General features: G+C 55.6%; 4 protein-coding genes across 4 annotated transcripts; 1 reads left to right on the top strand and 3 right to left on the bottom strand.

Annotated features, from left to right (window-relative positions):
• Positions 1-1,789: 1,789 nt before the first annotated feature.
• On the bottom strand, positions 1,790-5,495 carry pck1 (phosphoenolpyruvate carboxykinase; the record flags this gene model as incomplete). The annotated part of the gene is made up of 11 exons (XM_002951334.1): positions 1,790-2,026; positions 2,158-2,272; positions 2,432-2,512; positions 3,153-3,497; positions 3,724-3,859; positions 4,025-4,152; positions 4,239-4,339; positions 4,529-4,578; positions 4,720-5,000; positions 5,198-5,228; positions 5,369-5,495. The coding sequence occupies 11 exons, from the start codon at positions 5,493-5,495 to the stop codon at positions 1,790-1,792; spliced, it is 1,632 nt and encodes a 543-aa protein (XP_002951380.1).
• On the bottom strand, positions 5,369-10,444 carry VOLCADRAFT_91998 (uncharacterized protein; the record flags this gene model as incomplete). The annotated part of the gene is made up of 9 exons (XM_002951333.1): positions 5,369-5,429; positions 5,559-5,690; positions 7,634-7,649; positions 7,848-7,896; positions 8,077-8,182; positions 8,812-8,919; positions 9,183-9,376; positions 9,923-9,986; positions 10,178-10,444. Coding segments are annotated over 9 exons (997 nt in total), but the record flags the coding sequence as incomplete, so codon positions are not given.
• A 513-nt stretch (positions 10,445-10,957) lies between these two features.
• On the top strand, positions 10,958-14,318 carry VOLCADRAFT_105108 (uncharacterized protein; the record flags this gene model as incomplete). Its single annotated transcript, XM_002951421.1, has 11 exons — positions 10,958-11,107; positions 11,194-11,312; positions 11,383-11,422; positions 11,491-11,580; positions 11,665-11,747; positions 11,829-12,004; positions 12,363-12,457; positions 12,700-12,813; positions 13,094-13,249; positions 13,642-13,860; positions 14,211-14,318. The coding sequence occupies exons 1-11, from the start codon at positions 11,036-11,038 to the stop codon at positions 14,316-14,318; spliced, it is 1,272 nt and encodes a 423-aa protein (XP_002951467.1). The 5' UTR covers positions 10,958-11,035.
• Positions 14,319-15,820: 1,502 nt separating this feature from the next.
• Positions 15,821-22,239, bottom strand: VOLCADRAFT_61254 (uncharacterized protein; the record flags this gene model as incomplete). The annotated part of the gene is made up of 11 exons (XM_002951332.1): positions 15,821-16,224; positions 16,575-16,740; positions 17,097-17,251; positions 17,634-17,796; positions 18,046-18,242; positions 18,628-18,687; positions 19,270-19,396; positions 19,698-19,829; positions 20,340-20,502; positions 21,567-21,667; positions 22,168-22,239. Coding segments are annotated over 11 exons (1,740 nt in total), but the record flags the coding sequence as incomplete, so codon positions are not given.
• Between the last annotated feature and the right edge of the window lie 1,947 nt (positions 22,240-24,186).

Genomic DNA, 24,186 nt, shown 5'->3' with positions numbered 1-24,186 from the left:
GATGCAGTAGCACATTAAATTAGCACATATCAGCATATTGAATTCAACATATTTTTGGCTAGTGGAATCGCAGGATACACAGCCGCGCGCGCTTAACTTCGTAAAATCCTCGCTGACTTCAGCAGCTTGGCAGCGTAATTTCTTCTTTCCTTGTAACAGTTTAGCTTGGAGGCAAGACTGCTGTGTACTATCCTTCACCGGAACAGGACATGAAATGTTCTTACGTATGAACGTTACCGGCCACCCGGGTGATCCCTTCATGGCACCTCACTTCACATTGCTGAAATACCACACATGTTGCGTTGTCCAACTGTCCGGGAGCAACAAGCTCAAGCGAGCCCTGAGGGAACTCGAGAGGAGCTTGACAACGGGTTTCTGCCCTGCAGATGTGTGACAAATTTCTCGTTCCCGGAAAGTTATGTTTAGATGTCATAATGCATCGAACCTCCTCAAATGTGTTGCTTGTCGGGCTAGGAGAACAATAATATACAGTCGTGCGTCTTGTATCTGAACCGCCGGGAATATCCATGTCATACACATGTGTTTTGCACGTGTCCTTATCAAGACCGGGGTTCCGTATCATGTATATCCTGCGTTCAATTCCGACGAAATCAAACCTTGTACCAGAAGGTACCAATGAGGAGCACGTATCTGTATTCCATACATGATGTCTTGTATGTTCATTAGCATCCATTAACGTGTTCAGTTCATCCAGCAAACACTCGCCCACACGCCCAGGCCTGACGTGCGTAAAAACCTGTGCTGCCAAGTGTGACCCAGATGAAGTGCACATCATCAAGGCATCAATCACGTGAACGGCCTACCGACCTCCACTTTGAGCGAATGGGCACCGGATGCACAGAGGGCACCTGTTTATTTTCCACGTACGCGTTTTCGGTCTGTTGCTTGTCAGCAGCATCTGCACCTGAACAACCGATCGCAGTAACACTTCTAGCTACCCCATGAAGCACGACGGCTCTGCAACAAAAGCTCAAAACTTAAGACGTAACACCACATATATAGCCTACTTAAGGATCCACCACGAAGTTGAGGCGCATCACCACTTGGTTAAAAACCCATCAAACGACATGAAGATCGCGACAAGGCAACATTTTCACCAGCCGAGCAAATTGTGCTCTGTACGGATATGAATGGACTCGTTTGAGACGCACGTGCCTAAGATGCGATGATATGCAAAACAAAACTCAAAAAAAGAGCACCCAGAGCACGAGCTTCAGCTGCGCCAACCAGACCATTACGAGCAGAGCTTTGTTGGTCCCTCGCGAATTCTACCTCGCGGACAAAGCACGCAACAAATCCATCAAGTAGCTTGTGGCGGGTGTCCAGGCCCCCGTTTTTCAACTTGTTCAGCTCACTGCGCGCTGCAGAACCGGCCCTAACTGCTCAACAGCGCCCATGGAAGGTAAAGCGCCCAAGCCCAACATGAACAAAACAAAAAAACAACCCAAGCCAAGCGCTGCTCGTTCATGCGAACCTAAAATGCAGCAACCATCAGCCTTGCGCAACCTATCCACCGAACATAATCGCAACGCCTTTCAGTGACATCAAAAAAAGACAAGAAAAAGGCCCAAGTGAGAGCCAGTTGTCTGAATGCCCGGGCCAGGGGGACAGCGCCCCGGCCCCGCAGCTGACGTCTCATTATTATTCCTTGAAAGCGAAGGCCTGAACCGCTGAGGATCCACGGATCATTCCATGCATCATGTAGCTGGCAGTAAAAAAAAATTACAAAGCAAAGCAACAAAAATGCAAGTCAACGCATGGCTAGAGCTTAAAGGTTGAAGCCTGTCTTGGCGACGTTGTCCTCCGGCAGCGGCTTGGGCCCCCCGGTGAGGATGCGGGCGGCCATGTCGGCACCCACGAACGCGTCGCCGTCGTGGAAGTGCTCGAAGTTCTTCACGAACATGTGGCCCAGCTTGTTGAGGGTGGTGGCGAACTCGTTCTTGTCACCCCACACGTTCTCGGGACACAGCACCTCCGAAGGGACACCGCTGATGGACGTGGGCACCTACGACGTGGAACAGCAGGCAGGCGGATATATATGCGTGATGAGCACTTAGGAAGTGCGTCATTAGGAGCAAGGGGGCGAGTGGAAAGAAGCTAACTACATGAAACCGTCCAAACAACACCCCCGCGCACCTGCAGTCCGAAGATTGGCGTGGTGACGAACTCGGCCTGGTCGAGTTCTCCGCTGTGAATGGCGTCGATGATAGCGCGCGTGTGCTTGAGGCTCATGCGCTTGCCGACACCGTACCTGTTGTGGAGGGGGTCCAGGGGGTCGCATGAGATCTGGTGATCAACAAGAGGACAGCGAGGAACAACAACAGGGCAGGTGGTCAGGTTGGAACGATTTGAGCGCACAGTCCACCTGCCCCCCTACCGCCGCCAGCGCCCCCACAGCCGCACGACTCACTTTCCGCCGGTCCAGCCGGTGTTGAGCAGCCAGGCGGTGGTGCCGTGCTTGGCCATCTTCTCAGCAAGCATAGTGGCGTACCTGACGAGAGGCGGGCGGTTGGGTTAATAAAACATTGCCCCAATGTCTAAATGTCGGCCAGGCCAGGCAGCGATGAGTTACTAACGGAAGGGACGGAAGCGGCTCTTAGGCTCTTAAGCTCATAGATCACATAGTAATGGTCTGGTCTAGTGGCGCCTTTGTGTATATGAAGGTTCCGGGTTCGATTCCTGGTCAGACCCCCGACATTGTTCGGGAGGTCTAGGTTTACTAACGCTGCTGAGGTGTGGAGATGTGGTCTAGTTGATGGACTAAATTTCGCATGCTGAGATGGTGGTGGTGGCTGATCTGTCTCTACGGATGTTGGGTGACTGGATGAGGAGGGGTCTAGTTGGCAGGACCCAAACCGCCGTCGGTCGTACGGTGTAATCAACTTTCAATATATATAGTCCATGGCCTCCCGGCTTTGACGGACCCCCCCGCACTCGTGCGGCACTTGTAACTTGTAACTTGTAGTAACACGTGGACCACCCGTAAGGGATCCCTCTGGAGCCTCAAATAACTGAGCCTGAGCCTCAGAGACGACTAAGGAGCGGCCCCAGAGTGACGGTTTCGGAAAGCTGAGACAGATCCGAGAGATGCGCTAAGGACTGACGTTGGTGCAGTGCTACCCTGCACTCACTTGTACGGGTGAAGCATGAGGAATGCCGAGCCGAAGCAGGCGCTGAAGGTAGCCTGTGGCTCCGTCACGCCCACTTCCGTGCCGGCGACCTTGGCTGTGTATCCGCTGATGAAGTGGTACATGGCCTGCTCTAGCGTCAGGCGGCTCACGGGGGGCAGGACACCGAAGGCGTCACATGCGAGCAGGATGACGTTCTTGGGGTGGCCGCCAACGCAGGGGATGCGCGCATTGGCCATGTACTCGATGGGGTAGGAAGCCCGGGTGTTCTCCGTGAATTTCTGCGACTCGTAGTCCACCTCGCGGGTGGCGGGGTCAATCTCCACGTTCTCAAGCACGGTGCCGAACCTGGAGAGGGTATCGCATAGTTGCTGTAGAAATTTTCCGACGGATATGGCCCCCGTTAATGCGACCCCGAAACCTAACGCGTCCATCATACGTCACACGTTATCATTAAACTAAAGCCCTTCAAACTGAAATCAGCGTTGAAGTGGTAAATGTACTTTATTATCTGTGGATTGGAATGTTAGGGGATTCGGATTCCACAGTAAATACTTAATCGTTTGCTGCTCACTTGATGGCCTTCCAGATCTCGGGCTCCCGCTCCTCGGTGAGGCCGATGCACTTAGCGTAGCAGCCGCCCTCGATGTTGAACACACCGTTGTCGCTCCACACGTGCTCATCGTCACCAATCAGGGGCCGCTTGGGATCTGACAGGGCGAGGAGATGACGACGGGAGAGCTGCTCGGGCAGGAGGGGGGTCCTGGTGCGCTACAGACCAACGCCATCACGTACACAACGCTTGCGGTGTCTAAAGAGACTGCTAGGAAAGCACAGCTGGCAGATGCTGCAATGCTTCCTTCAAGCCCGCCCACCTGCCGACAACGTCGTTTTGCCCGTTCCGCTGAGTCCAAAGAACAACGTCACATCGTCCTCCGCGCCCACGTTGCAGCCCGAGTGAAGGGACAGCTTGCCCTGCATGGGCATCAGGTAGTGCATCAACCTGCGAGGGGGGGAGGCGGGGTGGTTAAGAATGACCGCCAACATAATCGCCCACACAAGGTAATCGTTGTCCCACCGCTCACTTACGTAAACACTCCCTTCTTCATCTCGCCCGCGTACATGGTGCCGAGGATGACCATCTCCTTGTGCTTCAGACTCAGGTCAATCGAAGTCTGACTGGTCATGAACTGCACACAGAAAACATAACAAGCATTAAACGATTAAAGATGTGTCGCTGACAGGTTGGAGGATTTCGCATGTGCCATGAATTCTCGATACACCAGAGGCCTCCCACATACACGACACTGCTGCCGTACCCCCCCAATTCCGTACAGCCCTCCTTCACCTCCACGGCCCCCACCCTTTCCCCGACGCACATTGGTGTACTTGTTAGCGGGGAAGGCGCCGGCGTTGTAAATGATGAAATCTGTGGCGGGCAAGGCGGGGTATCACTTTCATGTTTGGGTGTAATCATGAACAGCTGTAATTTGAGATTTGAGACCGCCACACACATGCCTCAGCACGTGTTACATATCCTGCTCCGCACCTCGGCCTCCTTCCGCCTCACCTGGCTCTCCAAAGTTGGCCAGCTCCTCCGCCGTGGGGCGGATGAGCATATTGGACATGAACAGGGCGTGGTAGGCGCGACTGGTGACCACCCGGACCTTGAGACGCGACGCCGGGTCCCAGTTGACGAACGCATCCACCACGTAGACCCTCTCCAGGGTGTTGAGGTAATCCACGGCCCGCTCGCGGTTGGTCAGGAACGTCCTGTCGTCCATGACGTAGTTGGGCGAGTACGGGCCCCACCAAAGGTCCTTCTCGGTCTCGGGGTCGCGAGTCACACGCCTGAGGATGACAAGGAGGGCAGGTGGCAGGTATAGAGCATGGAACGGGCAGTTGGCAGCGGGAAAAAAGTCAATTGTTAGTTACTTCTTTGCCCACGTGCGGTACGAAAGGCAGCTTCGGGGAGATCCTGGCTTTGCGCGAGCCCTCTCTTGCGCTTGCTGGGCCGAGATGAACTGCCGGCTGAACTCTTTACTCACTTGTCCTTTGGCGAGCGGCCCATCTTAGCACCTGCGTGCAGCATGTAACACGGAAGGAAGTTGGGTCAGCAGTTGAGGGGGGTGGCACGGATGGGGTGAAGGAGAAGGACGCAGTGAGGAAGAGTGGAGCCCGCAAGAGAGGCTACGTTGGCTTTTGCTGGCACGACTTACCCGACCTTGTTGCCAATGCTCCAGTTGAGGTGATATGGGTACCTGGCTCGAATGACAACGCCTGCGCAGCACGAAGTGGGAGGAACTGTGAAAGCGAGATGTGGATGGTTGGTAGTCCTGGCTGCATCGCGCCACGATAGCACTGACTCGAGCATGAAAAGGTGTGTGAATTGCTCCTCCAATCACTTACATGCTCGTAGAGCTGTGGCGTGGACAGGTTGCGGTGGACTAACTGCGGTGCCAGGCCAGCCTCCTTAGTAAACTTGCTCTCCATGAGAAATGAGTTGTCAGCGGCTGGTGGCATGTTTTCTTGGATCATGAACTGTAGGCCAGGGACAGCAGCGAATAGAGATAGAATTAAGGAAATCAGTAATACATTTGAGGCATAGAGCGGAATTCAGGAGTCCCGACATTGTGCTGACGTAGCTGTCAACCAACTGGGTGAGCACATTTTGCTAGGAAGTGATCATCCGACAGCATAATCTAATAAAACTGGTTATGCATACGCATAAATGAGCTGACAGTGCTCCGGCTTTTATTTGTTGACGTTTACGATACTCCGAACGACCCGTAACCGCAATACAATTACCCGCATCGTGGTGCCACAGCGTCGATTATCAGAAGGACTGGGTAGGAAACCAGCTTGACGAATTGGCCGCAAAGGAGGAATTTTTGTGCAGCAAGGCGCGACGACAGCTCTGCAGTTCCGGGACGTGACGGAACCGCCTACCATGGATACCGAAGCCATAGCATGCATCATTGTTTGGATCAAAGAGAAAGTTTTAAGCGCCTTTGGTTAAATTCGCTGCGAGTGCCAGTGTATTTACGCCCTTTGGACATTCGGTTCGCTCCAGGAAGGCTTGGCGACTGGGGTTTCAGGCAGCAAGTCCACGTGCTAAGTGCAAATGTATTCATGTATTAGAAGTTGATGCATAGTGTAGGATTGTGGAGTTCAGCGACTGTCATGCCTGATGAGTGATGCGATGAAAATAAAACCAACTTTCGAGCATTTGGACTAGGTCCCACGCCGAACTCGGTTGCCGATGAAAGCGAGTGACCACACTACCATTTGAGGCAGAGCGTTACAGTCACAACAAGCTCCTGCTGACGAAGCCGAGAAGCTTGGGTCGGCCCACTGCGGTACAGCCACATGTATGGCGAACAATATTCTCATGCATTGACGGAACAGGCTCTTTGTAATATTTGCGGGGTTGGGGTCCACGATTTCGCAAGAAGTTAGTTAGCTAATCCATGACAATGCTTGCCGCTAAGAGGCCGGGAGAGGGCGGGAGTCCTGTTGAGCTATGCGTTTATGTGCGCTACATTTTGATGCTCTCAGGCTGTAGCTCCTACGCTATTGATCCTTGATGATAGTACTCCTCTGAACTCCGCCAGGGCGTAGCATTTCATTGACTCAAGAGGTTACTAAACTATTTTCTTTAGTAGGCACAACTGTGCAGGATGCTACATAACAGAATGTGACCAGCGCCAGCCGCAACATGTACATCGTCTCTAGGTTCCCTTCATAGGACCCTAATACAGCTCTCAGGCGCTTCAGAAGCTAGAAAAGTGGAGGGTGCATCTTTTCCCTAGTCAGTACATGGCGAGAAGTGACAAATGTGCATAGTCGTAGCACTGCTGTTGTCGGTTACATAACAGTAAAACTTCATGGGACGCAGTTCCGATCTTCCAAAAGCAGGACGCGAGAGTAAAAGTCAAAAGCCTGCGCTGGCTTGCGTCCGCCGTCGCTCCATAAGCATTGCGATGCAGGGGGCTTGCGAGCTGGGAAAGCAGTTTCAACCATTCCGCAAGCCTAGGATCGTCGATTGCTGCTGAACGTATGCCGGGGCCCCAGGCTTATCACATAATGAATCTGTAATGACGTAAGACGACGCGACAATTAGACGACTCTGTTCAACCTTCATTGATGCCGGCCCTTTTACAGGGCAACATATATGATATCCCTGGAGCAGGCATTCAGGACCAGCATCGGCTTGTAAGCTCCCACACACTAAGCAGCAAGTGGTTGCCATCATCCAATCCTGCTCCACTTGCCATCATCCAATCCTGCTCCAAAACAAGGACACGGCCCCACGAGGAAGCGAAGCCCAGCACACGATCTACAAAGCAAAGTCTTTGGAGGAGGCCTCATCGCTCAGGTACCCACGGAGCGCCAGCTATGGAGCACGCCCTAGCCAGCATCCCTTGTACCCCGCGGCGCGGGAAACAACATGCCAGCAGGGCAAGGTGTGGTGTGTACCTCACCAATGCACACAACGACCTGAAGGAGACGGCATCGAAAAACGCAGCAGAAGAAAGGAATTTTGAATGGTAAGAAACCCTGCGTGTACTTGTCATGGCATGATGCAGGACGTCGTGGCATAATGCAGACAGACATCATGGAAAAATACCTCTCCAGGGGTGCAGTCATATCCGTCCTTTACAATCAGTCCCTGGCGACGGCACGTCAAATGCTCACAGAACAAACAGAGCCAGGAAGCCAGGCTTGGCCCATCCGTACTGCGTTGCTGGTTGCCACGGCACGACCAGACGGGACGGCTAGCATGCAGGCACTTCACTCTACAGGCGAAACCTGACACACCGCGGTACACGTCCGCTGGGTACGGGACAAGTAGCAGCACGCGACGCATATGCGTGCATGCATACGTGGTTGCGCGCAGTCACAACGGACAAGGGTAACTGCTGACCTGCCTCCTTAACCTGGTGTGCGTGCTGACGTGGACGGGACATGAATGTAGGAGTGCTTATCATGATGAAACGATGTGCTGTGTAGTTCAGCATCAAGACGGCCGCCTGCAGGCAAGACAGGCAACATGGCACTGCATAGGGTGGGACACAGGCTGGGGGACCATTGAAGATGCGGAGCCGCTGCTGCATCCCTCCACCTAGTGCTGCCTGTTACGACAAACCAAGCTGTTATCCTTCCAAGCCCAGATCCAGATAGCCACCATTAAACATAGTCATGCCAAGCGACCAAGCAGACTAGGGTTTTCCCTGTCACATGGATTGTTTAAGCAGCCGGCAGCGGTCACCGATCTACACAAGTCTTACCATGCACGCGGAGTAGGAAAGCGCAAGGTTCACTGCTCCGTCGCAGAACCACGCTGTTGCGAACATCACCATGCTGCCTGCAGTCGGACTTGCCGGGTAGCAGAAGACATTCTTGCTTCTCTTGACCACAAAGGTAGAACACTGCGTGGATGCTATTTGATGCGCTTCGCAGCGCATTCTTGGCTGGCCAGGTACCAGTCCCGGACGTTAGAGCTCACCACAGGAAGTCCGACCTAAACCGTCATTACGGTGTCATCAATACTCCGCTGCCACAAGTCATTTTGGCCTGACCGTCATTCCGCTATGGCGCGTTGCTGTGGACGCAAGCATGCGGACAAAATCCGCATCGAGGACACATGGGGCGCTTCCACCAATCGTTTCCGGTCCCGGCCATTGCGACCCTTGCACTTGCGGTAGATGCGCTCCGCTGCGCGGACCAGCGCGATGACATCAGTCGGGGGAGGAAATCGGTTGACGAACTGCAGCGAGTCGAGAGCGTTAAGGGCCAGCAGCAGCGGCTTTCACTTATCCAGGCGCAGCACACCGGGAAGATGGCGTCCTTCAGCTCACGTGTGTTACGCCCCACGCGGTGCCATATGGGTTGGAAGTTGAACGTGCATCCTTGCCGAACCTTTCAATTTGCATGGCCCCATGTGCTTCTCGCTATGAACTTTCTGGGAAGGGAGCGATGCTCCGTTTAAAAACATCAGCTAAGGCATCTTTGCGTGCATTGGCCACGCACCTGCACCACTTCTTCCATAGAGCGGCAGGCCAACAGGCTCTTACGGTGCTGAAGCAGCGCTGCCGCCACCACATACAAGCAAAGGTCCACACGCGCGACAGCAGCTCCAGCCTCGTGGGCCTGGGGTGGTGGCTGCTGTGGGCGCTCCTTCCTACGCGTGCACTCGCAGCAGGGGCTCGATGGTCGCTTGACATCTGCAACACCGCGACATGCGCTGCGCGGTCGGAGTGCTCCAGGGACGTTTACCACAGCTGCAGGTGGTGCGGGTACCGTTTCTACAGCTTCTCGCGTCATTGGTACGGGTACTCCGTTTGCGTTGTGTTGGGCTTGCGTGTCGAGCGCGGCTGTGTGATTCCGGGGCCACCGGCTGGCCCGTGGATGCCGGGACAGCAGTTCCTGGGTGAGAATCTCCTCGCTGGCCCACATGCATTCCCAAAGAGTTAGCACGTCTCCCAGGGGCACTTCTCGCTTAAGCTGCAGGAAAAGCATTTGAAAAGCAAAAACATTGCTTCCCGCGCCAATCTGCACCAGGTGCCTGCAGGTAGGGCAAGTTATGGGCCAGGAGAGGCTGTGATCCGTAAGGTTTGGCATGTGGAGATATGCTTCTAGGGAGGGCGCATGTTACCGGACCATTTCGTAGGTCTGCGGAAGATCTCTTCATCTGGGTCGGCCCTTATCGACAAGAGCAATCAGGGTTTGAGGGTGACCCACTCTGCCATGTTCGACGGGGATTCTCGCACCCCCTGCCTTGCGGAGGTCTGCAAGCTTCTGCGTGTACTGAAAGGTGGACAGTTGCCAGCGCACCTGTGTAATTGATTGTCAACACACTCAAGGGTGACACCCAGTTGCTCCAGTTGACAGTGGATATATTGCATTCCAGGGAGGAAGTTTCTCCGCATTCGTCCCATGAAGGCGCGGAAGACGGCAAAAGCCTGCGAGGTGTGGCCCTCTGGACACTTTTCGTGACGCGCAATCTATAGGGCACCTATACGCACCATTTCGTCGTCTGCACGGTACAGCTCGAGAAACGGGACTGCGAGGTCGGCCATACCCTGGCAGTAACCGACTTCACCGTCGTGTAAGGCATAGGCAATGAGCATACGTCTTAGACGCGCGATGCCATCAGCCCGCTGATCACCGCGTAGCGTGTCAGCCTCGTTGGATATCCGCTCGGCGTCCCTGGAGATGCGCCCAACCGTCTCCTCCCAGCTCTCTGTGCATCCCTGACACAGTTGAACCGTGTAAACGACTTCATGGTGCATCAGTATGAACACGTCCCGTGCGCAGTCCAGTCAAAATTCAAACATTCTTTCGTAATGTCACATTCGTGGCTTTAAGGCCAATACCGGACCTTATTTGTGTACATTGCTCTTGCGAGTTCCGCGTTACTGGCGACGGTAAGGAGCTCTGACAATGGTAAACCGGCATGTGTTGACAACACAAAATTTGGCCATAGCTGCGCACGCAAAGCTGGACAAAGGCCTTTAGAGCGCATGGATGGCCAAAGTGAGTCCCTTGCTTGGCTATCGGCAACGGCGAGGCCGTATGCTGGGTGAACGACATTTCGCTTTGACCGCCTCAAGAATTTCATGTATTAAATGCTGAAGAAAAACGCTTTTCTCTGCCAGGATGGGTGCGCATTTAGAAATAGCGAACATGGTCCAACGGACTTGCTCGACTTGCCGTTCGTCCGTTGCAGGACAACCGAATGCTCCCCCTCAACACTGTTTGTACAGATACGTGTCGTCTGACAGGTAGTTACTTTTATTACATGACTTCATAGGCCCTTTGAAGCTGCAAAGCATCGTTGTCTGGGGCTAAGAGCCCCTACGGTTTCCTTGCGCTTGTTAATCATGGCCATGGCACACGATACACTTGAACGCGATGCCCTCTTTAAGAAGCTGAGGGCAAAGCCAGAGAACAAGGTGATCAGGCTTAGCCGTCTGGTGATGTAACAGCAGATGCGACGACTGTGTGCCTGAGTCTCAGCAGAACTTGGCTCCGCCTGTAGGTCTGCTTTGACTGCCCAAACAAGAATCCCACGTGGGCGTCAGTCCCCTACGGAGTTTTCATCTGCCTCAACTGTGCGGGAATCCATCGCAGCTTGGGAGTGCACATTAGCTTTGTTAGGTATGGTCCAACCATGCAGAAGAGGCCTTCCCATAGCTACATCAATAATAATATAATTGCTGTTGCGCAGGTCGACTACTCTGGACTCATGGACACAGGAGCAGCTAAAGGTGGGCGAAGCCTTTTGCAGTCGCCGCTTCTGTGACAAGTATCCCTAATATTGTCCCTCTTTCAACAGCTGATGGCTGCTGGTGGTAACTTGCGCGGACGGCAATACTTCAAACAACACGGTTGGGACGATGTCGGATCGGACAAGATAGAGGCAAAGGTGAGGCCCCTTATTGACATGTACAAGTATCTTCTTCTGTCGAGATAAGGACTGAAGCTAACCGATATGGAGATATACTCGCAGTATACTTCGCGCGCTGCTCAACTGTATCGCGCGCTCCTGGAGAAGGAGGCGCAGAAGGCGACGGTTCAGACCTTGCAGCAGAGGTACGTTGCGCAACCAGAGGGCCCTGACTCTCGCAAACCCCTTAACCACGGCACCTAACAGCACGTAATTTGCCCACTCAGCATTGCCCACGAAAAAGATGGACACCGCGCCGACCATCAAGGGGAGCTACCGGATTTTAAACACATTGAGCCGGAGCCTGCTGTCCCCGAGGCTCTGTCCGCGATAGAGGGGGAAGAGGCTTCTGGAGTGGAAGCGGCGAAGCCTGCCGTACCGAAGCCGGTGGCTACCGTCAAACGTGGGTCTCATGCCAGAGTGATGGGTTTCATCGTAACGGGTTGCATGCCTTGCAGATCAACGTTAAACCTCGTAAGGAAAAGGCCAGAGTATACGAGCACACGATATGGCTGAAGCGGTCGCCTTTCCTGTAGGTGCAGCCTTAGCATGACATGTTTTCCATTGTCCACCGAAATATGTTTATAACTTATTTTGGATTGTCAACGTGCCGTAAATGTCAACGACTCATATGTTTTGGTGTCGTCGGGAGCGCCACTCACAAAGCTGCCATTCCCGGGCGCATGAAGTTGTTGCCATACCGTGCCAACTCTCCATGTTTCTGCGACCGGGTCGCTGCCTTGCGCCTCCGCGATTAACAGCCCGCCCGGTGGCGAGCGGAAAGAAGCCAGCTGGAAAGCTGGGTTTGGGCGTGAAGAAGTTGGAGAGCAAGGTGGACGACTCAATCTTTGCCCAGGTACGACAGATGAGCACAATCGTGAAACGGCCACAGCTTTTGTATAAGACTTTGTGGTCAAAGCTGCTGTGACAATCATTTGCAGTGTATGTGCTACCGATTCGCCAGCTACGCCGCTTCCTGGCCGCTTATATTCCCTGGCCTTTATGACCCTGTTTGGTACGTTGCTTACCAGTCCGGTAAAGATGTCGCCCGGCCATATCTATAAGTCCTTTCGTTGTCCCCGCCTTATGTCCGTGCAGGCGCCAGCGCCTGAGCCAGTAAAGCCGGAACCTGGGGCTGCAGGGACGGCAGCAGCGGTTTCAACGAGCGGAGCTGCTACCGGATCACGCTTTTCATATGACACGTTGACGGCGGTGAGGGGACACCAGCTGCTGTTGATGGGGGCCCTGTTATGCGATCGTGTTTTCTTATAGATGCGGGAAGGTCAGAAGACGGCGTGTCTTTCGGTTTGTACGGTTCATGGGGTGGGTCTATACACCAATCATCTTCCTTGCTGTTTTTTAACGGGATCCATTGATTCAAGGTAGAAGGCAAGTTTAATGATAGCACCGAGAGATGTTTTATAGAAGTTTGGGACGTGAAGCTGGGGTCAACTGCCGCCTAGGAGTGACCTCGTCTCTGCTTGCATGTCAGGACACACCTGGACTACAGCGTGGCAAGGACGGGCACTTAACCATCGGAGGTGGCATTGGCACGGACTTCTTCTCGGCCCCTGTGGCAAGGTCAACAAACCGCTCCGGCGGTGGTGCTCCTCCCAAGGCGGCAGAGCCGGCGGTGCAGGATGAAAAGGTGTGCTGTCGGAGGGGATTGAAAGCAATGAAATGCGTGACTAGGGAAAGTCCAATCTTGGTGGGGTTCCTTGGCCCGGGCCTTTCCTTATAATCTTTGGACCCAGCAATGACAGGGCCGGATGTACCCAATGGCAGTTGGCCGACGCCGCCCTTTTCGCAGCATGCACTTGGGCAGCAGACAGCGCAACAAGGTACCGTCCTTGCGGTGATGCGAGTGCCCCGCCATTTTTACTCGCCCTGCTCATGAGAAGTGCCGCCGACAGTATTGCCTGGCCCACGTCTCAAAACTGCCCTGGAGCCGGACCGGTGTCTGCACTGTATGCTTCAGCCATGTGATTCGCCCCAACATTCTTGCCTTATCGTCGCCGCCGCATCTTTTCATCGAACCAGTTAAAAAAGATGGCGAACGCCAAGGCCATCTCCAGTCGCGACTTTCAGCAGCAGGACGCGGAGGCCGAATACGAGCGCCAAGCGCGACTGTCCAAGTTCCAGAACGCGGCGGCCATCTCTTCCGCAGACTATTTTGGACGGGAGGAGTCTCGCGGCTCCGGTGCGGGCGGTGATTTAGATATTTCGGCTGCAGATATCGTGAACCGCCTGTCATTCCAGGTGAGTGCTAGACTTGGACGATACGCCGAGGCGGCAAATGCGGACATTGAGAGGGAACTGAAGGAAAATCCAATCTCTGGGCCAGTTCGAGAGTCCAGTTGCCAGCCGGTCTTTGTCATCACGGACACGAGCGGCAAGAGGTCCTGTCAACCTTTTTGCAGCAGCGGCGGCCAGCGACAAGTTGTAAGATATGTCCGCTGCAAGATTGTGTGTGCCTGCCGGCTGGGCTTGATAGCGCGAAGCCGTCAAGTGGCAGCGTTGTATTTTGTGGAACGTTCCGCAGGCTCTAGCTTGGCCAAGTGCGCTATTGAACCGGCTCCTCCCGTTACTGCCGCCATTTCGGCCCACAGGCGAAGCAGGATATGCAGCAGATGAAGCAGATGGCTGCGGCCGCAACAAAGAAGTTCACAGGGATGGCCTCCAAGCTCATCGGCGACTTGAACCGGCTCAACGGCTGAACATTGAACTTTGCGATGGGCTGCTGACAAAATCTTCTCCTGTCTGCTGCGGTTAGGCGCAAATCTTGTAAACACGCACATGCTCCGGTTGAGCTACTGGAGCACGCGAGGTGCAAAGCGCCATGCTGTTCGTATGGTTGTCCCGACTTTGTGCATGATTTCATGTCTTCAAGACGTTCTCCTCTTGCGTTAGGAGGGGATCCTGTGTTTAGTCTTTGTGCTGCCCGGGGATTGCTTAGTGGGGCGTGTGGGGGCAGAGGCGACCTTGGGGACAGGCAGGGTGCGGGGCGATGACCTTGAGTACCCTTGCCGTTGGATGGTCTTGACGCTAGGCTGAGAAGCCGAGCCAGCTTGTGTCTCTTCATGCTGGTTGGCGATCAAAACATGATTTATAATCTGCCCGGTTTGCAGTGACGCAGTGGATTTTTTGAAGGTTTCTTAGCACAGAGAAGGGAGCGGTGGAAGGACTAGGCGCGGAGCTGTAGGCTTTCCCGCAAGCATCTTTCAAGCTGCTTCCCCAGCTACTTGCGTCTGGTTTGGCAGTCTGCCAGGGGACAACACAGGCTGCGTGTTCATACTGATTGGTCGAATTTTCGGTGCTATGTGTGAGATGACTGCCGTACTGCTAGGGATGAACCGACTAGAAATCGACGTGGCCCGTGGGTTAAGCGATAAGTAACCAACCAAACTCTGAACTTGAAAGGCGATCTGCGTTGTAATGAGTTCGCATGGGTATACCCCTGTACGAAGCAAAGGCCCCAGACATATGTTACAGGATAATGTTTTTCGAATGGGAGAAGGCATGCTCACCTCCATCATATGCGGAAGAAACATTAACGACGATTGGGTATGAATATATATTCATCCAAATTTGCAGGTCAAGAGTATCCGACCACAGACATGCATTGGCGGCCGAGTCAGCAATTATGATTAAGGCTTCTCAGCCCACATTACACCTCCTTCGCGACTGCCGCTGGCATTGCTAGCCCTAACGCGGCCCCCATCCCGGAGTGATGTTGCCGTACAATGCCGCCGTCATCGCCCATCCGTAGCCACCTGTTGTGACCTCGCCACTTCCTCATCGCGAACAAGGGGAGGGTCCCCCTTGAAACTGCTGTACGGCGCTGCTCCTCCAAGGGGTTCGCCAGCGGCGTCATCGCTACCGAGGCCTGGCGATGACGAGTGCACTGGCCCGCTATCCTCGCGTCGCAACCTGCCCGGCGTTGCGCCACCGCAACCAACCTGGTAGGCAAGGACACGCGAGCTACGTTAGATTACGTCAGATTATGAACCCCAAACGCTACGCATATCCGCAAAAAGGGCCAGGACATCAAGATTGAAGTTGAGGTTTCCCCTGTTGAGGAAGGCAGGCAACTCCTGAAATTGCGGGGTCTTCATATCTGCTTCAACACTTCTCTGCACCAGCGCTTGTCACCAGAAAAATACACGCGGACCAATCAGCATAAACCTAACCAAAGCGAAAGGTTGTATTGTGCAATGACCTATGCCCTCACCCGCATTCGTCGCACCAGCCGCCGCCACTTCCGCCGCACCGCCCGGCTCAGGCCCCGCAAGCCGCGGTGCACCGTACGGCGGTACGGCAGGATGTACCGATCGTTCAGCACCTGAAGCACGTACGGTAAATCGTAGACTGCTTTTATGCGTGGATCATTGCGCGGATCCAACGCCGGGTCATCGTCGCTATCGCTATAATCGCTGCTGTTGTCGGCAGCAATGTCGCCAGTGCCGGCGTCGCCTGCACGCTTGCGCGCTTCTGCCGTGGCTGCCAGCGCCGACCAGTGTGTCAGGCCGCGCTCGGCGGCCGTACCGGAGATGAGGTTATCCAGCAGGAAGGCACACACCAGCGCCACGCACATGGGCGTGGAGAAGAGTGTGTTGGCGATGTCTGCGGGGTTGCGTGCATGTGCGGCGGCGAGCTGTCCCTTGCTTATCCAAATATCCATTCAAGGTAGACCAGCACATGCTTAGGCAGCGGGAAAAGGGAACTGGAGCCCAAAAACGAAGTACGCGGCTGCAGAACTGTGTCCAAGCGGTCAAGTCAACCCAGGTTCAAAACCCGTATACTGCAGCAACCTAGACGGTTCTCCTTCCCTCCCAACCTCCCTTACATCCCCTCCCTCCCCCTTGTAACCCGGCACCAGTCGCCGTTTAACTCGAGTCATATAAACTAATTCATTCACAGCGCAGCACAGCACAGCACGGAACACTGCACTCGGTGCAGCGAAAAGCCCTCACCATTGAAGGCGCGTGACGACGTGGCGATGGGCCCAGCGCCACCGTGTGTTGACAAGAATGAATCAAAGTAGTACGGCACGGATAACGCCATGTAGATTGCAAACCCCACGATGAATAAATTGCGGCTGCTGTTTTGGTCCGTGAACTGCAGATTGCTCAGACCCACCTGCGCGTGCAGCGACACCCGCACAGTGGCGGGCAACGGGACATCAGCTTCCTCAGAGGGGCTCCAAGGGCGGGAGCTCTGCCACTGGCTGTAAGAATATGTACTGGGAGCGGAACAGAGCGGCTTTACAACTCTACTGGGAGTGGCATAACCACACTTGCGAGATTCGTTGGCACCACGGCTTTCGCCCCAAGCAATGGAAACACAAGGATGGTGCCGGGGAGAAGAAGGGTGATGGAAAATCAGGGTTGAGAGGGTGCTTGGCACAATGCAAGGTCCACAATCGCCCAAATCCCACCCTACCCACCAATACTGGGCCCCTCACTCACCCATCCCCGGCCCGGGGCCCCACCCACCGCTGCAATCAGGCCGAACACACTGCAGAACAGCCCGGATACAATGGAGGGAGGCAGGGAGGCGAACAGCCCACCGAACTTCCCGAAGACGGCCAGCAGCAGCATGATGGCTGCACCTGCCTGAACCACCCGCCGACTGCCGACCCCCGTGAGACCTGTGGGGAGCGGGTGGGTGCTAGGCGTGTTGGGGGAGGTAGGGGTGGTGGTAGGGTAGGCGAAGGACGGCGGGGAGGTGTGGAGTGCCAGGACCGACAGACAGACAGACAGGGAGGTAATAAAGAAATATACATTAATTTTAATACAATATAATTACAATTGAATAACACAATATATATAATGCAATATATCTAATACAATAGGCCGAAAGGCAAGGCAGATAGGCAGGAACAGGCCCGGAGTTAAGGCCGCTGGGTTAATTATAAAGGCGAGGAGGCGACGGGCGCTGGGCGACAGGAGCGGGCTGGTTGTGTGGTGGGGTCCAGGGGGGGATGGGGGGAGTGGTTGATAAATTGCGGGAGGCGCTGACTTCCCCCTCACCGATGGCGCCAATGTTTTCTGCATACGATGTGGTGCCGTTGCCAGTCCCGAACAGGCCGCACATCAGGCACCCCAGTCCCTCGGCGCCGATACCCCGACTGATCACGTGGGGGGGGGGCACAGGTGCGCCACTCATGCGCGCACACGCGTAGTAGTCGCCCGTCTGCGAGAGCCGCAAATACACAGGCGGAGCGGGGTGGAGAGAATAAGGACAAACAGACAAACAGACAAACAAGCAGCCGGGGGTGCAGAGGAAATGGCCACAGCTGTGTCCCCAGGGTCGGGTCGTTGGTCGCCACCGCTACCACCCGGGCGCGGCTTCCCCAACTCGCTGACACCCGTCCCTTAGACCGCAAAACCGTAAACTACTAGAGAAGCCTAAATATCTTTTAGGTCCCAAGACTCCACTCACGCTCTCAATCATGGCCGCCAGGGCCCCTGCCAACATGGTGACGATGGACGCGGGCCGGAAAATGGGGGAACCCCATTGAAGCGGGTACGGCACATACACCCACGGCGCGTCCTTGAGCGCCTGTAGGTTGTCGGTCCGGCAGCTCGCCTGGCGCCCGGGGGAGGTCTTGTCGTACGCTCCTGCCGCCGTCAAAATGCCTGCGGGTCGACGGGTCGCCATCGTCACCGTCACCGTCGTCGCCGGAGGACCTCACGCACACACACACACACACACACGCACACACACACACACACACGCGCGCGCACGCCATGAGGGCGGGGGGCGGGGGCCTCCGTTGTTGGCTGTGGACGTCTTTTCCAACTCCCCATGAAGTGCACACCACTTTCTCTCCCCCCCTCGCCACACACACACACACATACACCCTCGCATCTGGTATTGCATTAGGAAATGCCCTTCAAGTCTCCCTCAGTCGGACCCCCTGTCCCACAACCCACAACCCAACCTCCCCCCCCCCACACACACATACACACAGCAAGGACCGCCTCACTCCAATGCTGCACCCCACCCAACCCCACCTCTCACCCGCCATAGCCCAGCTCAGCAAGATGCTCCACAACAGCGGAAATAGCTCAAAGATGCGAACTCCGCCACCGCTCCCGTAAGCGATGCCACCGCGCCGCCTACCGCTCCTTCGCGTCCCCCGGCCGACATCCGCCGACAATGACGACTCCACGTCCCCCAAATCCCTAAGGTCCCCACCCAGTAAGGCGGGGGAGGAGGGCGGGCGGGAGGAGGGGGGCAGCAGCCACGCGGGCAACGGCACCTCCACCTTCTTAAGGACCTGGGGGAATCCGGAGACGGTGCGCAGTGTGGGTGCTGGGTAAAGTGGATTTTAATGGAGGTGAGGTGAGGTGAGGTGAAGGGTGAGGTGAGGTGAGGTGAGGTGAGGTGAGGTGAGGTGAGGTGAGGTGAGGCGAGGTGAGGTGAGGTGAGGTGAGGTGAGGTGTGAGGTGAAGGAAAAGGTGCTAGTTCAGGTCGTCGGGGTGGATTGATTATGAAAGGTAGGGTTGTGAGCTCCGAGTCGAGTTAAATGTCCTAGGAGCTAAGAGCGGGTTTTGGAGTGGCTTTGGCACAGCGACGAAGACGTATTGCGACGCAAGAGGTCGGATGGCCGCGCAAATTTGCGTGATGTGTGCCTCCGTACATGGTTTGTCGTCGTTGTACGGTAAGTGTCGTCCACAAAAGACTGTCGTACCTGACTGAACATGATGACGGCCACAATGGACATCAGGCCTTGCTCCACGCACTGCGTGACGCCCGGAAAGCCTGCTGTGTAAAGCGACAGGCCCACCTGCAGGAGCCGGGAGACGCACCAGTGCATTGCACACGCGAGGATGTAATATCTGTATGTATGTCTCCCACGACAACAACATTACAGCGCAAAGGAAACACATCTACGCGGCCGCTGCGTATTGGCGCGCTGACCCCTACGCCTGCACATCCCTCAGCTTCAGCTTCGTTAGCACCCCGCCCTCCTACGCCACCTCCACCTCCACCTTCCCCTTATCGCACCTTTCTCACACCTCCCTCTGCCCCTTAACCCCAACCCGCCTCAACCCACCGCACACCGTGGTAGCCCCACCCTCACCCACCATACATACAGTCGGCGCCACCACAATGGGCGACACGAACCTCAGCAAGGCGCCCATGACCCCCGTGTACCCGATCGCCAGGACCACCAAGCTGGATCCGATGATGGACCCTTGGAGTTCCCGCATCGTGTACTGCAGGCGGCATGCACGCACGCACGCACGTGTGTGTGGGGGGGGGGGGGGTGAAAGGGGATCCATGACCCAGAAACCCCCCAGGAAACGAGCACGAGCACGAGCACGAGCACACACTGGTGGTGTGGGTGGGGAGGTGGGGAAAGACGAGAACCACGAACAAGTGAAGCTGCTGCCAGGGCAAGAGAAGCAGAACTGGTGGTGTGGTGTGGGGAGGTGGGTAGGAGGGCCAATGTGCGACGGCTGCACGCGAGACAGCGAAGTTGGCCTGCGGGTTATCGTGGTAGCCGCCACACGGATCACCCTCGGACGCGACAACCCCCGGGCCCGTCCCGTCACCGTCCCGTCACCGTCCTGTTACCGCCATCCGTGACAGCAGCGGACAGCAACGGACAGTAACGCATATAACCTTTCAAAAGCCCCCTCTTAGAAGCCCCCTTTGCGTCCCTCTTCATCTCCGCCATCATTCCCCAATCTTCAGACCGTCCCCGTCCGGGGGGGAACACACACCATGAAGCGGTCATGTTCGGAGGCGAATGACCGGGTGGCTCGGATGATGGCGATGATGCTGAACGCCGGTTTGAGGAAGGAGAACGAGCCGCCCTGAACGATGGGCAATCGGTCGCCGATGGTCGTCTGGATGAGCGTGTTGAGACCGCTCACGAAGAAGATCCTGCACGCCGTGAATCCACACGGATCAAAACACACTTCCCTCTCCCCTCCCCCGGCCCCCTGGTCCCTAATCCGCACCCCCGGCGTATCCCCGGCTCACGTCTGCACCACACGGGCGTGGTCTGGAAGGAGGAGGTGGGGCCCCCCCCATCCCCAGGACGTTGCAAGGACAGCAAACGCCGGCGCCCGGAGCGACCACCGACAGCAACACCAGCATCGTCATCAACAACAACACGCCCATGAGAGGCGGCCGTGCGGCGCCACAAGGGTCGGGGTCGCAGATTTGAAACCGTTCGCCGCCAGAGTCGCAATGACAGCCGAAGCACAAGCCCGAATCCAAATCCGAATCCGAATCCAAGTTCGAGTCCAAATCCGAGTTCCCCAGTCGGCCAGACGGAGTTCGTTCAAGTGGAGCCGCACGGGGGCCGCAAGCGCGGAAAAGGGCAAGGGAGGGTTGTGGGTGAGAATCGCACCACGGGAAGGGGAGGAGAGGGGAGAGGAGGGGGCCTCAGGTGTCACGCGCGGCGTCAGAAGGAGGTAGTGGTAGCGGCGACTGGGCCCCGGAGCCTCAGGCGGGATGAAAGAGGGGAGCCAGGAGCGGCCCGACGGGGCATAAGGGCATAAGCAAGGGTAGGCCGCAGGCAGCTGGCGAGGGAAGGGAGCAGAGAGGCAAAGCGGAAAAGGGTGAAGGGCTGATAGGGGCGACGCAACACGTTGGGCACATTCAGAGCCTCCGTGAGGGGACGAAATGCTGGCGCTGGCGCTGGCGCTGGCAGGAATCAATCAACTTGGTAAAACAGGCAGGCAGGCAAGCAGGCAGGCAAGCAGAGATCCCGCGATCAACAGGTCACAGCAGTAACCCTAACATCCCATTCCACCCGCATCGCCCGTACACTTCTGATTCACACCAAGCCGGCATACTGACAGGTCAACAGGCAGGGAGAGCGACGTTTAGGCTTCCTCCGTCTTTGTGACCCGTATCCTGCACCTGCACCTGCACCTGCACCTCCAGCCCAGCCCAGCCCAGCCCAGCCCAGCCCAACGCGTTTTCGGGGTCCCCAGGACGGCCCTTGACACCTCCTGTCCTCACCTCGCGGGGTGCCGCCCATCGCGGGTACCAGGAGCGCCGGAATCACGATGGTGGAGCCCAGCATGGTGAGGTAGTGCTGCGAGGGGGCAGGCATGGGAAGATGGAAAGGATTGCGGTGAAAACGAGCTTGGAGCGGCCAAAAAAGGCGCGATAAATGGGAAAGGAAGATGGGGTTTGCCTTCTGTTGGGTGGAAGGCTGAGAATCCCAAACGATGTTACAGTGCGTCCGCGTACACGTTCTGGTCGCAGCGTAGGGAGGTTGGCGGCGGTCTGCCGATCCGTCCGCCCATCCGCCCATCCGCATTTCATCCCCGGGAGCTTTCCATGCGGGTGAGAAGGCGGGGTTTGATGGTTGACAATATGTCTGTGTGTGTATGTGTGTCTATGGGTGGAGATAGTCAGCCTGGTGGGGCTTTTCATGGGGAGCTGGCAGCTGCCGAACCACGGCACCTCGCCGGGCACCAAAGGTTCGTAATCTACGTAATCAGCCCTGCAGTATGGTGGTAAGGCCCCATAGTGGGTAGAAATTAAAAACGGGAGGGGAGGTAGCGTCCATATTACCATAATATGTTTCACCTGGAAGCCCAGGATGAGGCAGACGTGCCAGGGGGGAACGTCTATGACGGTGTAGCGCAACGAGGGGAGCCGGGAGGTGCTGGCAGGCACTGCGCCATGTGGCCGACAGCCCTCCTCGCTGGAATCGCTAACGGCGCTGCTGTTACTGCCGTAGCCGGTGTTGCGGCTGTGGCCGAGGTCAGTCGCAGTGTTCGGCTGCAAGGCAGCACGTGGCGTGTTGGACTCCCCAACTAAAACAAGGGGAAAATTCCATAAGATGTTAAGGTAGGATACTCATTTGAAATCTGAAGGTTTAAACTGTTTGAGGCGCACCAGCAGTAGTCGCCCTGCGCAAGCCGGACAGGGGTCGCTTATCCAACACATCCTGTGACCCGCGTTCGACTTCAAAAGATCGGCTGGAACGTGCCTTAAACTCCATAGCTAGGTTGACAAGGATGTGTGCAATTTGGCCTAACTCTTCGCCTTGCCTAAATTGTCAAGGAAGACGTTACAACATCAGAGTTTAACTGACGTCTACATCGTTCGTAATTTAATGAGCATGTAACATTTCTAGCCACCTGTAACTTATGCAGCAGTGATCCTTAGGGGAGTCGGGACTCCCTCGTGTACGACTGGAAACGGTTAGCGACCAGTGGCTATGATGGCTAAAAGGACATGATGAGGGCCAATATCTTAAACTTTCATGTAATGGACGACATCATCGTCCATCCACACAGCAAAGATCTGGGCAGCGGCACGTGTTGGCCACTGTCCAATGCACGATGTGTTGGCCATTGTTAGGACGATTTGAAATGAACAGCTACGGTAGTCGCCATCCTACATGCGAAGTACTATGCAAATACGCGCCCCTTGAACACACCCTGAACGCCTTTGCCTCACGGAACGATACCCACCGACATGACATGGTGCACGAAGGACGCATTTAGCCAGCAGCACAGTAGTCCTTGAGGCACATCGACTTTCCCTTACTCCGAATGGACTGACTTTAAGCACCGGATTAAGCAGAAATGGCACCAACGCCCATAAGCAAAGGCGCCGACAGCTGATATGCACTGTTCGTACGGCCATAGCAATAACCGCTACAATCACAGCCCATTTAGGCTTTCGTCCGCCAGGCAGCGGTGCTACAAGGAGATTTAGCCACAGGATATGGTATGCAGTAGTCCTTTGAGTCCTGCCAGCAAACCGGAGAACGCGTTCACCTGCCGCCGTTGCCACTGCTGCTGCTGCTGCTGCCGCTGCTGCTGCTGCTGCACATAGCGAAACATTAGGAACTGGGATTGTATCCGAAACATATAATATCATGAACGCCAATGGACCGTCACCCTGTGACACACAACTTTTCGCCGTGCCCACAGTCATGCCAAAGCCATATCGCCCCGACGGACGAACAGGTAAAATATGAATTACCGAGCCCAACCATAATTATCTCCCACCAAACGTGCCCAAGCTCAGCTTCTCCGCGGTGACCATACCAGCCGTCACCATCACCGCGATCATCACAAGCGTTGAAATTACGTCTTTAAATCCCATTCAGCGCTGGCGTAGGGCGCCTTAACTGGGCGACGTTGCTCTACATATACGGCTCCCGGCCTATGCGGACCCATCGAATGCTCCGGGGCCCTTCGGCCTCTCGGACCCGAAACACCAGCGCGTTGGCAGAGCTACCAGAACGTTACCCAGGCGGTGTCCAGGACTGGAAGGTCCTGGACCTGCAGGTGGGGAGTGGGCTCCTTCTCACGCTCCTCCCTCCACACCCTTTAGTACCACACAAATGCTCAACCCCCTCCTTGGCGGGAGGGCTTCAAAACCTCCTTTGGTAACCGTGCCGCCTGCTGCTGTCTCCCCTCGCGCTTATTAGGTGTGCCAGTGCTGCTGCCGTCCCCAATACACATACACACAACATACACAACATACATACATACATACATACATACATACATACATACATACCCTCATACGAACATTGAGCAATGAGCACGAGCAATTCACACATACACCTACAAAGAAACGAAACAA

This window comes from Volvox carteri (assembly GCF_000143455.1).
Source record: "Volvox carteri f. nagariensis unplaced genomic scaffold VOLCAscaffold_23, whole genome shotgun sequence".
Taxonomy (NCBI): domain Eukaryota; kingdom Viridiplantae; phylum Chlorophyta; class Chlorophyceae; order Chlamydomonadales; family Volvocaceae; genus Volvox; species Volvox carteri.
This window is presented reverse-complemented; position numbering and strand designations above follow the sequence as displayed.